Raw genomic sequence first — 14,716 nt, forward strand, 5'->3', positions numbered from 1 at the left:
AGAAGGTAAATTCCAAAAATTGTTCTATAAATATTATAAATTTCAAAAGCCACTGGAACTAATTTTAAGACATCTGTAATACGTCATCAGAATTATGACGTCATATCTCACCTGTTTAAACCACCTCATCTTATCTCGAATGTAGTCGTTTTTAGCGAGTAGAAAATTCGTTGAAGGGATATCCCACGATTTTATTACACTCAGTACGTGCTCACTAAAATGGAGAGGTCGTTCTCCCTCGCCGTCCATGATGACTTCATACAGCCCCCATTTATCAGCTGGGTAACCATGGGCCTTGCATACTTTTGTTATAAGATCGCCTGCTGTTAGATTGACCTGTACAATTTAAAATTTGGTTAACTTTAACTTGTATTCCGAGGTAATTTCAAAGAATTGTTGTTTTCAGTTCAATTACCTTATAATTTACGCATCTATCCTCCCGCCTGCTGATGTATATAGGCGCCATCATATCATAATCCATTGTAGTCAGCTGAAAAAAGGCGGGAAATGATAAATTTGGATTCAAACTGACCAATAGGAAGTCGAAAAGCGATATTGTTGTTTGAATATAGAAAACTGTGAAGGATGGTTTTGGTTGAGCGTTTTAAATTGCATACATAGGTATATTTTAATTAATATAAAGATTATTAAAATACATACAGAAACATCCTTTTGTCATAAAATGAATTCAATTTTAAACTTTTCTAAAGTCTGGCACAAGCTTGGTTTATCAATATTCAAGCTAGGTTATTTTTGAAAAAAAATGAGAACTATTTGACAGAAATGGGATCCTACCATATTTTGTTGCATTGTTGCTTGGTTGATCTTTTCTTTGGCTTGTTGCATTCGTCGTTCTTTTTCGCGATCGGTATCCGTCACCTGAATGGAAAACGAAGTTTGAAAATGTAAAAAATCCATTTACTCTCACAAATTATAACCCCCCCCCCCCCTCATTCACACACGTACTCTCTCACGAACTCACTAATTGATTCTTTCATAATAGTATTTTTTAACTTCCAAAAGTGCTTCAATCACCCACCTACTCACTAACAACTCACTCACTCACTCATTTTCTTTCAGACTATATTCAGCTTCTTTCTCGCTACCCACAGATAGAATTTAAAACACTCAACCAAAAAATTACTTACATCGAATAACCAATCATAGAAGTTGAGTAGGTCCTCAATGCAAGCAATTTCTTGAGAAGTCTGTCCTAAATATTTATCTCCAGATCCTTCCTCATCTTGAGGTTCGAGAAGAGTAGGTCCAAAAACGATTGCGAGGTTGTGAATGGACATCTCGTTCTCTTTTTCGTGATCGGACACACTAAAAAGGCGGTAAAATTTAAAAATAATTCAACCAATGAAATTGAAACTTGTACGCAAGTTAAGACTTACAATAATATGAAATATGGTCCAAACTCGACTAGTTTTGAATGTTTACATAACATTATATGATAGTTCTGTTATTATGTCTTAATCAAGCATGGAAAATGAATAATAAAGTCTTACGTTTTCAAATGCATAAGAAGAACTTTCAGTGTCACTCGATTAATATCCGGTAATTTTTCGACAAGATGTTTATACCATTCCAATTTCCTATTATGATGCTCTTGTTGGATTTCTGTAAAAATGGTTTGATAGTGACGTCATAATTTGTTATAATAGGTAACAATTACAAGTGATGACGTCATACAACTTACGTGCAGTTTCAATCCATTGGTCGTGCAAATGTTCCGTAAGGAGAGAGCCGGGTAAGGATTTGAACCAACGTTTTAGTGCGTTGGCTACGTCGTGCACGTTCATTTGACCTTCACGCATTTGCGTCTCTCTTGCGTTCAGACGAAAATCGCTCAAGAGTTGCGTCGTTTTGCTGTGCGTGCCACTGAGACGATATATACCACGCATAGCAATACCTGGAGTACAGTTTCGAAAGAGGAATGTTTACTTTGTATTTTATGTGGTTTTACTAATGCTCTTTCGTTATTTAGTTTTATCATAATACATATTTTTGAATACATTATGAACTACTCACACTATGCGAAAGCGTCGATAAAAAATAGGCAACTAAAACCTAAAAAGAACGACGCGAAGTAAAATGGAGTTGCGGAAAAAATTCATGTATGAAAACCACCACTATTGTTACGTCATTATGACAAGCTAAATTGAATTAAAGGTTTTCATCTTACCGAATTGTTCAACGTATGTTATGCATTTTTCCAATACAACAGGAACGCCTTCTGTTGTTAGTTGTTTTTCTTCTAGTCTCGCTCCCGATTCATTGTCCGACCGTCGTATCGCTGCTAACCACGATTCACTGTCAGGTCTTGTGTCCGATTGAATATAATATGATCTATATAAGAGAATAAAATTTATTATTAAAGTGATCTTTATCGAGGCATTATTATGTAACAATCACATACTGCTATATTGCAGTCAAGTGCGATACCGTTTCAAGTGTCAATACCGGTAAATAGATGGGTAACCCCGTAGTGTGTGTACTAGGATAGGGTTAGGCCATAATTTGATTCCAATTTTCTTTATTTTAGTTCTATTACGAGTTCGGGGACTGTCTGTGTTAGCCAAGTGAATATACCCCCTGCCCGTAGGTTTCAGTCCCTTTACTCAACTTTATGTAAAGTAGGCGAACAAAATTAGTTACCTCCATATTGGTACACACACTTCTGGAGCGCCAATAGATGTATAGTGAAAACAGTAAAATATACCTCAAGTGGAGAAAAAATTTCAAGCACTCACTTATCCCGAAACACCAACATAACGACAGGGTTCAAGTCTTTGTTCTGAATACCGTTGGTTGGGTTGGAAGTAACTTCGCGAGTTTGGTCCACAGCTGTAAATAAGAATAAATATTATAACAGCAAGGAAATTTATCACCAATGCATCGCCAAATGAGGGCGATAAGAGTTACATGGTTGTGGTTTATGTGGGACCACTTTTAAAAACGAAATCAAATTTTTATAAAAATACCAACAAGAAACAAAATAGTGGTATGATCAAAGATACTGTTTATGATATTTTTGTATACATTTCCCAAAACCGCGTTAACCCCGATTCTTATCGGTGGTTATTACCCCAAAACGGCAAAAACAAAATCTCTTTAAATCACCATAATATGCAATGTATAAAATCTGCCGAGATGAGGTAAAATAAATTAAGGAATCGCATCTTATTATTGATAATCTTTCCGGGTATACACGGGAATGGAAAAATATAAATATTTTACTGATTTGAACTAATTTTCTAAGGTCGATTGTCTCCAATGATCTTGATTCGTTGTGGAAATATTCCAACTTCTTTTTGCGTAGACGACACCAAGTAAGAGACCATTGCTAAAATACAAAATCAAAATTGAACATAGGCTATATAACGAGAAAATTCAATTCAGCTATGTATGGAATATTACCGGATCATACAAGAAGGCATATAAATAAATACAGTTTTAATTGTCCCTGTGCTCGGAATCTACGTGTCGCAAAATTTATGAAAAAAAATATATTTAAAATTAACTGAAATTTTTTTTCGAAACAACTAAAAATTTTGGTTTAAATCTCATCAAATTAAATATTGAAAATGTTCTATCATCTGTGGCAATCTAAAAAAATGAAAAAAAATTTAAATTTCATATTAAAATGAGCAAATTTTGCAGTAAAAAAGCGTAATGATCCTGTTTGTTATGCATCTTTTATCTCTAATATAATAAATAAAACAAAGTCCAATATCTCACCGTGTCTGCTTTTGACCATAATTTTGCTTTGATTCTGACTTTTCCTATTCTTTCATATTCATCTTCTGTTTGCATAGCATCCTAATAAAATAAATATCAATTTTGTTTATTGTAAGAATACAATTAGGCTTAGGTTCTAAGATCTGCTCTTCTCAAGAGTTTATCAGAGAAATATAGTCGTTTGACGCCCCAAAGAAGAAGCAAAAGGCCAATCTGAATTGGGCAAATTTACACATTAATAATTTCTAATCAGAAATGTGCTCAAAATGATACAATGTCAAGTTGGAACAGAGAGTAACCAGCGGTGCCAACTGAGTTAAAGTTTAAAAAAAAAGGTTTAGAAGCAATAAAAATATTGATCCAAAAAGCACACTCGTACAGACATCTCAAACCAAGAATTCATTTAAATGCGAGTTATATTTACGCTTTTAGGTAAAAGTATTTACATCAACATACAAGATTCAACTTACTTGAATATAAGGAGGAACAATGGCTTGTAATAAACCTCGTGTCCATCGTATTCTTGTGTCTTCTCGATCGGCGCAAAATAAATATGTTCTACCGGACGATCGCGACAATTCAAAACAATGTTTATACCTGGAAAAATGAGAATAATAATATTGTTATTTTCTTTTTGTGTATTTTAGGCGATTACCAATCATTTTAGTTCATAACGATGGATAAAATTTTTTGGTGCTCCTGAAGTATGCGCACCAAGATATCGCACAACCTGAACCCTTCTGGTACACAACCAGAGTTCAGGTTGTGCGCCATCTCGGTGCGCATACTTCAGGAGGTCCAATTTTTTTTCTGTATTGTATTTCAAGCAGATGTTTATATTTAGGTAGATATTGAATTTTTGTAAGAAATGTTACCCAGTTCTTTATAGCTCAATTCTATAATTCTACACCAAGGTTTACAAAACTAGACCCTACACCTTCATTCTTTCCTAGGAGTTTTTATATCAATAAAAGCAAAGTAAAAATGAATTACAAAACTATTAGCGCTAACGCGAATAAGCCATGAGCATCTATTCATTTTATGATGACAGCACAACATGATTAAAAAGGAAATACTCGCTCTATAGACGCGTTTTCGATATGACCGACACTTGGAACAGTGTACAAAATAATACAGTAATTCAAGAATTGCTTACCCTGCTTTGACGGCTTGCTCAGGTGTATGGACTGTGATGCTGATTAAATCATTGCACGAGACAAAATCTTTTACAACGCTTGTTTTTTCTGGGTCACAATATTTTAGTGTGTTGTTTTCCAGGACGCAGAGACGCTTTTGAAAATCTGAAACACAAATCATCAAAGATTTAGCAAACTATAAAAAATATACTGTTATTTTAGAGTAAATCGCCATTTTTGTCGAGAAACACTCACCTCCTGGCTGCAATGCTGATTTAATAAGATTTAGTTTTCCTTTGGTTTTAGGCTCTTCTCCGGAATTTTTAAAATCTCCTCCATATTTGAATAAACAATCTCGTAAACATACTGGAGGTCTTGCGCGCGTCTTTGGAATTGAATTTTTCTTTCGAACGCTTGTATTCTACCAAATAAAATGGAACAATTTGATAAAGCTATTTATTTATAAAGAATAAGATACTGGAATAGACTTGGAGCCTATACAATACTGTTAAAATCGATCAGCTTTCAAATTAAGGCAAGGTTCGAAAGTTCAACTTGGCAAGCTGGCAATTAGACACATGCATTAGCTTGGTCATTTGCCTTTTCAATGTAAAAAAATTTATGATGCTCGGAATTTTTAATAAAAATTTAGTTGACCTAGGATTTTTTTGACGCTGAAAATGGACCAACTGACCACCGTCATATAAAAGCTCAATGAAAGTCTTTAGGCATTCACTTACGCTTTGGAAGATAATATATCTTGGCAACTGGCATATTGTCAGTTATTGCACCCTTATGTGGTACACATAAGCAGACACCCAAGCTAGCATTATAAAATGTAAACTCATTTGAAACACTTACCCTTTGCGTGATGTGGCCTTCTGGACTAATCGTGTCCGTTCCACCATTTTGCCGCAAAAATTCCTGTAATTCAAAATTAAATTTTGTAGTTGTCGTGCGTTCAAGAAGGCTATGATAAAAACGCAGACAGTATATAGTGATTTGCATAGTATTCGTACGGTGATAAACAGGCTACTATTTTTTCAGCACTCAATTTATTATACCTTGGGTGAAGTGGTTGGCACGGCATTTGAGGCAGAGATGTGCAATCTATGCTGTCAACACAGTTAAGTATATTCACCACATAATTATCATTTCGTTTTTATTCGGCAAGTCACTGACAAAGCACACACTCACAATTTTTAAAATTAATAAATATCTTAACTTAGAACTTACGGCTAAGGTAGTGTAGGTGAGATGTTCTGCCAATAGTTGAGCTGTGAAAAAAGATAGACTTGATAAAAAAACATCGGTCAAATTCAAGTCCAGTTTTAATGACATATTCATTTGTACGGCCCGAATTGGGTGCTGCTGTAGTGTGAGGTCGTCGCCGTATATCGCCTACTCGGGTTAGAGTAAGGGTTAATAATGAGTGGTATAGATTAAGGATGGAAAGTGCAGCGGTAGGCCTCACACTATGACACCATCTTGAGGCAGACCCCACGATACAGTAGCACTCAACATTATATACATACATGATATATATACAGTATACGTAAGCACTTAAGAAATTCGCTAATATTTCCTCACCGCTAAGCGCTTTATAAATTTCGCAACGTGAGGTCTATTATTTGTACAGTACGTTTATCGAACGTCACGTCGCATTTCGTATTTATCGATCGTCTGTGTAATCCATCACGCATGACGTTCATACAAATCTCATATTCAATACTCGGCAGGCAACCGGAAAACAAGCAATGCAACACCAGCTGGTTAACGTGGATTCGTTTATTTAGATAATAGCAATCGTATAAAGTATGAAAGGTTATGACAGACACCTTATTGGCCGAGTGTATCGATAGTTGTATTAGGATTACATAACATAGGTATACGTATTGAGTGCCGTTAGAAAGTTTAGACAGAGCTGAAGAAATAGGTCAATTATTGTATTTGGTCTTTTATAGCGAAGGGACGTTTGAAAAATATTTTAATAAAAATTGTAAATATGTGCATAATACTGTAACCTACACTTGCAATCGCACGTTAGCCATGAAAAATAACCTATCTTAGTCTAGACACCGAAACTGGTATCTGGCACATAGTTATAATCTAACATTGTCCAATATGCCATGGGCAGTTTCCTGTTTACTGTGTTCAACTCGATCATAAAACGACTAGCACAAAGTAGGAAGCATGTGATTAGTCCACTACATGGTACAAGGCACAGCGTTTAAGACCATGATAACGCAAGTTACACAACTATGCCTAACAAAGAATAGTTTCAGGTAGAGCTATACGAATATGTATCTATATGTATGTTTATTCGCTTTAAAATGTAACAATATCTGCATAATAAATAAACGGTTTAACATGAACGGGATACATGTTCAAGACCTTACTGGCCTAAGACAAGGAAATTAGCATATCATGCGTATGAATCACTGAACAAAATCATTTCAGTCTAAATCTTCTATCTGTTTTTAAACGAAATAATATGTCTGGAATTGATGATATAGGTGCATTGAAATTGTAATAAAAAGATAGGTCGAAACAGTTAATGAGAGACAGTTTCACGTTTGAGTCGCTGTTGCAAGACAGAAAAGTGAATTCACGATATTTGTAAGCAAATGCAAAGTTTTTGGCTGTAAATAGTGCTTTCATTTTTTCTTTCGAAACATTTTTTATGAATAAGAAGGTACATTTTATCATTTTTCCAGTTACTATAGTCTAAAAATTATAGACAAGATTTGACATATATTAAAGTCGGAAGAAAACGGCATCTCCATGGGAAGAAAAGTATACATCACAAGGTAAGATAATGAAATAATAATACAATTAATTAATGATTACTAGAAAATGGTTCTCAGCCTGTCTAACAGAAAAAGCGTAATTGAATTTTTTTTAATAAATTTGGTATTTAGGATTGCGCTCAGATATATTTTATTAAAATTGTCATACATTTAAATTTCATTTTCTAAATTTTCAATATTTACAACTTATATTTTATGTTTTTAGATCCGTATCAATATGTGCCGCACATCGACTGCATTCTTCTCGTTTAAGTGACGAAGAAAATGCAAATGTCTACGGCAAATGCAATCATATGCACGGACACGGACATAACTACAGGTACTTCATCTCGTTACAATGCTTAAGGGATGGGCAAAACCGAATATTTCACAATTCCGAATACATTCATGGGAAAATGTTCCGAATATGGAATGTAGAATACATTCTAAGTTGGGGGCAAGTTCATGTTGAAATTATATAAATCACTGCATCTTTATGTCCTGGACAAATAAAAGCTATTACATCTGTACTTCAAAGTACCTATGTTGAAGTAAATTATCAGGATATATTCATGATGTTTTGCATCCTGTTGAAGTGATTCTGAATAGTGACTATTATAGCCACAACGATGTCAGCGAAATTGGTGGAAGAATTGTACCGAATGTCATGAAAAATTTACCGAATGCCATATGCCAGTGAATTAGAAAAATCTGTCTATCTGAGTGAAAAAGTATAGGAATGGCAGCTAAGATTTCAATTTTTACATCACGGTTGTTTGGTATCTGATTAGCCTTTAATACGGAAGTAACCAAGGAAGTCGATGCTGGGGGAAACATTTATTCAGTGGTACAATGGATGTGGCCGAACCAAACCGTAATGGACTGTCTAATCTAATTGATAAATATGCAAATTGATTTTAAAAACAAATTAGCCAGACATGTGATGGTACCGGCCTCTGATCAATGTAGTTTGTTTACGTGTAATATTATGAGATAATTTTAATATTAATCGATGTGAAATTACAATAACCAATTTAGTTTTAATGTAAATTTAGTTTTTACACAATATTGAAAAAATTACAATTTTGGCCCATGACTGTTATTACAATTTGCATCATCAATATGAATTTTTTTATCGTCAAGAATTGAAGTCACATTATGTGGAATACCGGATGAATATGGAATGGTTATGAATTTAACAAAATTGAAGAAAATAATGGAGGTAAGTCAAATTTACTCGGTAAACAGATTCCTGTTCAGGACCACTTTTATCTGGGCATTACTTTCGTTAATTATCTCTCTCACTTTCCCCGTATATTGTCATCATATTATATGCAGTTCGCTATCATCCGATTCCTCTCTTTCTGTTCAGAACCCCATCTTTCACTTTATTCTATCGTTGGTTCATCATTTCCGTCGATTTTCTCCCTCACTTTGACCAATTCTCACATTTTATTCTCTCGTTTTATCATTATTTTCGCTAATTTTCTCTCTCGACTTTCTCTGTTCATTTCCATTACGACTCTCTCATTTCTTTGCCTTCTTTTATTTTTTTCAAACATTCTCTCTTTTCTATTCTAGGACGTCATAATGAAACCAATGGACCATAAATTTGTAGACAAAGACATAGAATACTTTCAAACGGTACCATCGACTGCAGAAAACATTGCAATTTACATATGGGATGAGATGAAGAAACGAATAAAAGAAGGGTTGCTTTATGAAGTGCGAATACGTGAAACGGACAACAACGTTGCCTATTATAAAGGAGAAGAATCTTAGCACATCAACAGATGATCAATACAAAAGCATGCCAAACGTAACATTATGACAGCCTAAGTTTATTAAATATTACACCATATTCGGGTAGTACGGTACATATTCATTGTAAATAATAACCTGTTTACTTGAACTGTTTTAAATACACCTCATTATTCCTAATGTAAGAATTAGCACTTCTTGTTATCTTATTCTGCATAGAATTACCGGACGGTAGCCTATAAAGAGCGTAATCAAGCGATAACTGCGTTTGAAGAAAGTCGTACACATTTTCCGAAATCCTTAAATCTTCGCAGGAATTTTTATGCCGAATAACATATCAAACTATCGTTAGGTTTACAACTGCGCGGAATGCTAGCTTAGCTGAAGTATATCATAAAATAGCTTGAAAATCAGCGTTCAGGTGACGTATATGGTATATGACGTATATCAGGTGAAGATGAAAGCTTCGTACTTATTCCAAGGAAAAGAAATCCGACAAGAGGGCATCATAAAATGAGGTCGTGTTCCTAACTCTTAGACCAATACGACATCCGCAAAGGCGTATGAGGCATGATGAGCTACATTTTTTAAAATAATGCAAAAGGGAATAGCTTTAAATCACGAGTATTTTCAGTTCAGTACCAATCCCTTATAATTTCCCGTCATTTGACATCTAATCCCATAAAAGATAAGTTGAAAAATTACCAACCCTCGCAATTCAAATCTTTATACATAAAATACCATAAAAACAACAAGTCTAAAATATACAAGATACTCACGAGTTTTAGCATGTTCTTTCCCAGTGAAGCAGTTCATATCGGCACCGCTAAATGTCACGTGATAAGCTTCAATTAAATTATCAGTTCGTACAGCGTTGATTAGGTTCTGAAATGATAATCAGTAAAATAGATTTGTTTGGGTTCTGTTGAAAAACGATTGGCACTTTTGCGGTAGACGAGGATTTATTTCCAAAAATTTGCACAACATAAACACTTATGGTTTTTCAAATCATATAGTGTTAATCATAAGTGTTAATTACAGCTTACAGGTCAATTTGTAATCTAAATTATTGTAACCCAAAAATATTTTTGAAATGAAAACATAACATACATTGTTCAATTTTTCTTGATCTCCGTCGTCTCGTCTCTCTTTGACGTAATCCATATCAATATATTTTGATTTGATAAACCAGGATCGTTGATTTCTGTGTAGAATAAAATAATAAAACTTTAAAAGCTAGCAATAAAATACCCAAGCAAAAAGTTACATATGTCCACAAACAGCTGCACTAGAAAGCACAACATAGCATTAGTTGAAAATGAAAAATGGGCAATAGGAGTTTTCAAGCAAACATGATTCTAATCGATCTAGATGTTTATTATCATAGAGCCATTCAAACAATGCCTATAGATGGATCGGAGCAGTTCAGTCAATAGGTCTCGTGTAGCAGCTTGGTTGGAAAACATATATCACAAAACAGTAGACATTTTGAAAATTATTTTATCATCAAAAACAAGGAAATAATCGACACAAAAGTTCTCTATGTACAAAACTTACTTATCAGCCATGTCAGTAATTCCATCACTGCTACTGAGATTTTGAGACCAGAATCTATTTGCTTCACCATTGCCAATATCAATGAGTAACTAGAAATAACAAAAAATTCAGCAACTGAATTTTACAAACATTGTGGTAGAAGGATAAACTTCGATTTGACTAGTGTACGGAATCGAAGATCATACAGGCGGATAAAAATATCGTCTCCGGCTACAGACTCCCCTCGAGAAACCGACAGTTCGATGACAAAAATTTTGACTCCGACTCCAGGAAAACGAAATTTTGACAACAAAAATGTTGTCATTCACAAGACTTCCAGTTTCTGGTAAAAATTTGAAGTCTGACATCTCGAAGACTCTCTTTTTATTAAAAGTTTGAAATTCCAGTTATTCAATCGAAAACTGATTCAAATTCAGATAAAACTTACTCTTTTCATAGCTGGCTCCCAAATTTTAATATCCATTTTCAGTGATCGAACTTTACTATTGTGAACACCAAGTTCTCTATGTACTCCAGCACAATGTTTACATATTACGATAGCAAGATTTATTGAAGCCCAATCTGGCAACGCTCGTCCACAATCTGCGCATTTCTTGTTAGTCTCGTTGGCCCAGATTTCGTTCAGCACCTAAAATGAGAAAATAGGAATAAATCAATACCGGTACGTTCATGAGAATATTTATAAAGTTTTTCCAATTATTTCTAAAGGAGTTTGTTTTGAAACAAACATCGACTGCATTGAGATTTAAGCATTTACCACCCCTTCAAAGTAATGAGAAACGTTCAAACACGACCAAAGATAGTAAACTGATAATGCGCGCCAGAAGCGAGTGAATTTTTTTTTTGGGCGGTTTTGTCAATTTATAAGCATCAAACCAGGTATTATATGAAAGCTGAGGAAAAATATCATTTTGTAACATCCCGGAGAAATTGTATTACTGTATTATTTGTATTTCAGGCTCCTTCGTGTATGCCACCGACATGTATTATCACAATTCTCTCAAGGTATTTCATCGTGTTTTTTCACTTATTTGCACAAAGCCTGATTAGAGAGTATCCCATCGTGAATATCCAAAGGTGTCCATGCAGTACATTTTTGTCTCATATTTTAAACCCTATTTGAAGCTTTGGCGACTATACTGAATTTCTGTTATGTGTGTTTGTCTTGTATTTAGCAAGTATTTTGTACCATGGGGAAGTAGAAAATAAATTATCTTATCTATCTCACCTGATAATCCGATAGGCCTTCAGCAATCGCGTCTAGCAAAGGCTCTATCCACGACTTCTTCTCTTCCTCACTGTCGGCGGTAAACCTGAGAAAGCAATATTCAAGATATTTTTACTTTGAAACGAAGAGGATCAACAAATGTAGGATTAACAATATCAGGTAATAGAATACTCGAAAAACATCGGGTTTGAAAACGGATTACCAAATACTTCTCTCAGATTCGTGGACTTCATGGTGGGGGAAATCGTAATCGACCAGCGAGCGGATACGCGAACCCATTCCATGTATCATGCATTAATATATATATTTATTAGATGGTGTGCAACTACTAACAAATGATGAATGATTTCATATTTCAGAAAAGTAAAACTCAGATAGTATTGGGTCGTTATGGTGAAGTGTTACGTTCTAAAACTGTATCATATCATTAATTCCAACACTAATTGGTTGTATTTTAGAATTAGTGCGGGGGCACACACTTCAAGACTAACCAAAAAAACATTCCAAAACTCAATAGCTGGCCCTCGTGGATTTGATATACAGAAAATGAACCAAATGTAAGGGCAGTAATCTAAACGTCTGTGAATACATTCAATTATTTATATCCAACCCACCAAAAATACCAAAATGTTCACCACTTATAAGGTACTATATACGTATATCTAAATATATACTCGTACAATCCAAAAATTTTAAACGGAAACGAACAGCCAAAACTGCTTTTTGAGAAAATACCGTCATCGCTTTCGAGGTAAAATCACTAAAAAGTTTAAATTTGTACTTATTGATTGCGTCATAACCATATATGTAGAACATTGAAATTGAGTACAGACTTTGATAGTCGATTCGTGATTATAATTTACGTAATTAGAAAACTCAATATGACGTCATAAACTCATCGTCGATTATCGTGTGACCAGAGTTATATCGAGTTTCAGAAAACTAATTAAACTTGTTAAAGTACTGTCTAGGTGTCTTACGTGAAAGTGCGATATGGAAACACGATCGAAAATTTTCGATTTCCGATGTCCTTGACTGTTGCCAGTTTCATCTGTAATCTGTCAATGGAAAGTTGTATTCATTGATAAATTTGAAAAATAAAGGGCATTGTTTAAATTGTATATGTAATATCGAAGCTACAAAATTAAACTTTGGAAGATGTAAATAAATACGAAAGAGCATAGTATATGCTGTAGGATTGATTCTCTCTATATTATGATATACTGAATCAAATCCAAAGCTTTAATTTGGTTTTTGTCGAGTGACCATCCAATTGATATACCCTTATATATGGTGAAACTATTTACAACTGTTTGAAAAATTTGTACATAAAATGCTGCTGTAATTTTTAGAACTCTTATTCGCGTCTTTTGCCTAGTAAGGGCCTCCTAATTTGTTTGGGAGGACTGGAATCATTCCGGTGTCGATTCCTTAGTCAATTTATTAGGTGACGTTAGGTTATCAGAGTTAGAATGTTGATTTTAACGACCATCACACAGAATTTCAAACTTTTCTTTATTCATTTCCACACATATTTTTAAAACATTGCATTCTGTACAAAACTCATGACAAATTTTTGTGACTACTTTATTACTTACTATTGACTTAAGTCAATTTATTTGTTTTGATTACGAATATGAAAAATAACGTTGATCGTCAATTAATAAAGCATTGGAATATTCTTAGCTAGACTAAAAGAATGTGGACATACGTATTCGTTTCCTCGAAATCTAGTTATGCATGCACCTATCTGTATACTACACACAATCTTAAATTACAATCAGTAGAATAATAATAGAACAATAAGAGAGAGAGGGAGAGAGGGAGCTATAGTGCTATACTATTTTTTCGTCACCGCTAACTTTCTGAGCTCTTTTTGATTTAGTTCATCTTATGTAGGTTAGAAGGATACATTGGGGTTATTTTCCCATCCTTCTCTGTTTATGTTAGAGAAAGGTGGGTAATGACCTAATCTAGCCGAAGAGAATGATGAGTCAATAACGGGATGGCACCCCATTAGATGGTGATCCCAAATTGACAACAATTAACCAACTACGGCATTTCAACCCAAATGTATAAACCTTGAGCTTTGGACATCAGAAATACCATAAGTCCATTGGCAATTCTAAATAAAATTAGTAAAAGTCCATGTTGGTGTCACAATTCGTATGAAAGAAATCTAATGTTCCGTTACTTTTAATTAAACAAACACAAGATGAAACCCATGGAACTAATTGCGTATTTCACGTTTACTTGACAAGTAAACGTTTGTTTAGGAAATATTTACTGACGAGATACTGCACAGAGACCGCTCAGGTTCTACCGTGACTGATATCAAGGACGTTATGGTAATATGTCAAATGTTTATAGCAAGTGAATTTCCAAAATAAAAAGATTTTCTGGTCATAACTTATATATAGCTTAAAAACTTATTCGTGAGTTTAATTTGTGATTGATTTTAAAAAATAATACTAATTATATGAATCATCATAATATTATAT

General features: G+C 34.2%; 2 protein-coding genes across 5 annotated transcripts in view; one reads left to right on the forward strand and one right to left on the reverse strand.

Annotated features, from left to right (window-relative positions):
• Positions 1-14,716, reverse strand: part of LOC120340501 (arf-GAP with Rho-GAP domain, ANK repeat and PH domain-containing protein 1-like) — a 49,456-nt gene that overhangs the window by 6,581 nt on the left and 28,159 nt on the right. For all 4 annotated transcript variants that reach the window (XM_078119727.1, XM_078119726.1, XM_078119728.1 and 1 more), the window contains 21 exons: positions 13,196-13,273; positions 12,216-12,300; positions 11,415-11,615; positions 10,988-11,076; positions 10,541-10,634; positions 10,210-10,315; positions 6,117-6,157; positions 5,742-5,804; positions 5,136-5,301; positions 4,901-5,045; positions 4,215-4,341; positions 3,745-3,825; positions 3,244-3,349; positions 2,757-2,850; positions 2,189-2,352; positions 1,703-1,915; positions 1,512-1,623; positions 1,149-1,326; positions 796-879; positions 416-490; positions 112-336 (listed from right to left, as the gene is read on the reverse strand). In XM_078119727.1, the coding sequence (XP_077975853.1) occupies positions 112-336; positions 416-490; positions 796-879; positions 1,149-1,326; positions 1,512-1,623; positions 1,703-1,915; positions 2,189-2,352; positions 2,757-2,850; positions 3,244-3,349; positions 3,745-3,825; positions 4,215-4,341; positions 4,901-5,045; positions 5,136-5,301; positions 5,742-5,804; positions 6,117-6,157; positions 10,210-10,315; positions 10,541-10,634; positions 10,988-11,076; positions 11,415-11,615; positions 12,216-12,300; positions 13,196-13,273 (2,527 nt within the window). The remainder of the gene's footprint in view (positions 1-111; positions 337-415; positions 491-795; positions 880-1,148; positions 1,327-1,511; positions 1,624-1,702; positions 1,916-2,188; positions 2,353-2,756; positions 2,851-3,243; positions 3,350-3,744; positions 3,826-4,214; positions 4,342-4,900; positions 5,046-5,135; positions 5,302-5,741; positions 5,805-6,116; positions 6,158-10,209; positions 10,316-10,540; positions 10,635-10,987; positions 11,077-11,414; positions 11,616-12,215; positions 12,301-13,195; positions 13,274-14,716) is intronic.
• Positions 7,568-9,635, forward strand: LOC120340502 (6-pyruvoyl tetrahydrobiopterin synthase-like). Its single transcript, XM_039408779.2, has 4 exons — positions 7,568-7,690; positions 7,896-8,009; positions 8,813-8,891; positions 9,251-9,635. Exons 1-4 carry the CDS (start codon positions 7,665-7,667, stop codon positions 9,449-9,451), a joined length of 420 nt encoding a protein of 139 aa, XP_039264713.2. The 5' UTR covers positions 7,568-7,664; the 3' UTR covers positions 9,452-9,635.

The sequence above is a fragment of the Styela clava genome, chromosome 14 (genome assembly GCF_964204865.1).
Source record: "Styela clava chromosome 14, kaStyClav1.hap1.2, whole genome shotgun sequence".
NCBI classification, from domain to species: domain Eukaryota; kingdom Metazoa; phylum Chordata; class Ascidiacea; order Stolidobranchia; family Styelidae; genus Styela; species Styela clava.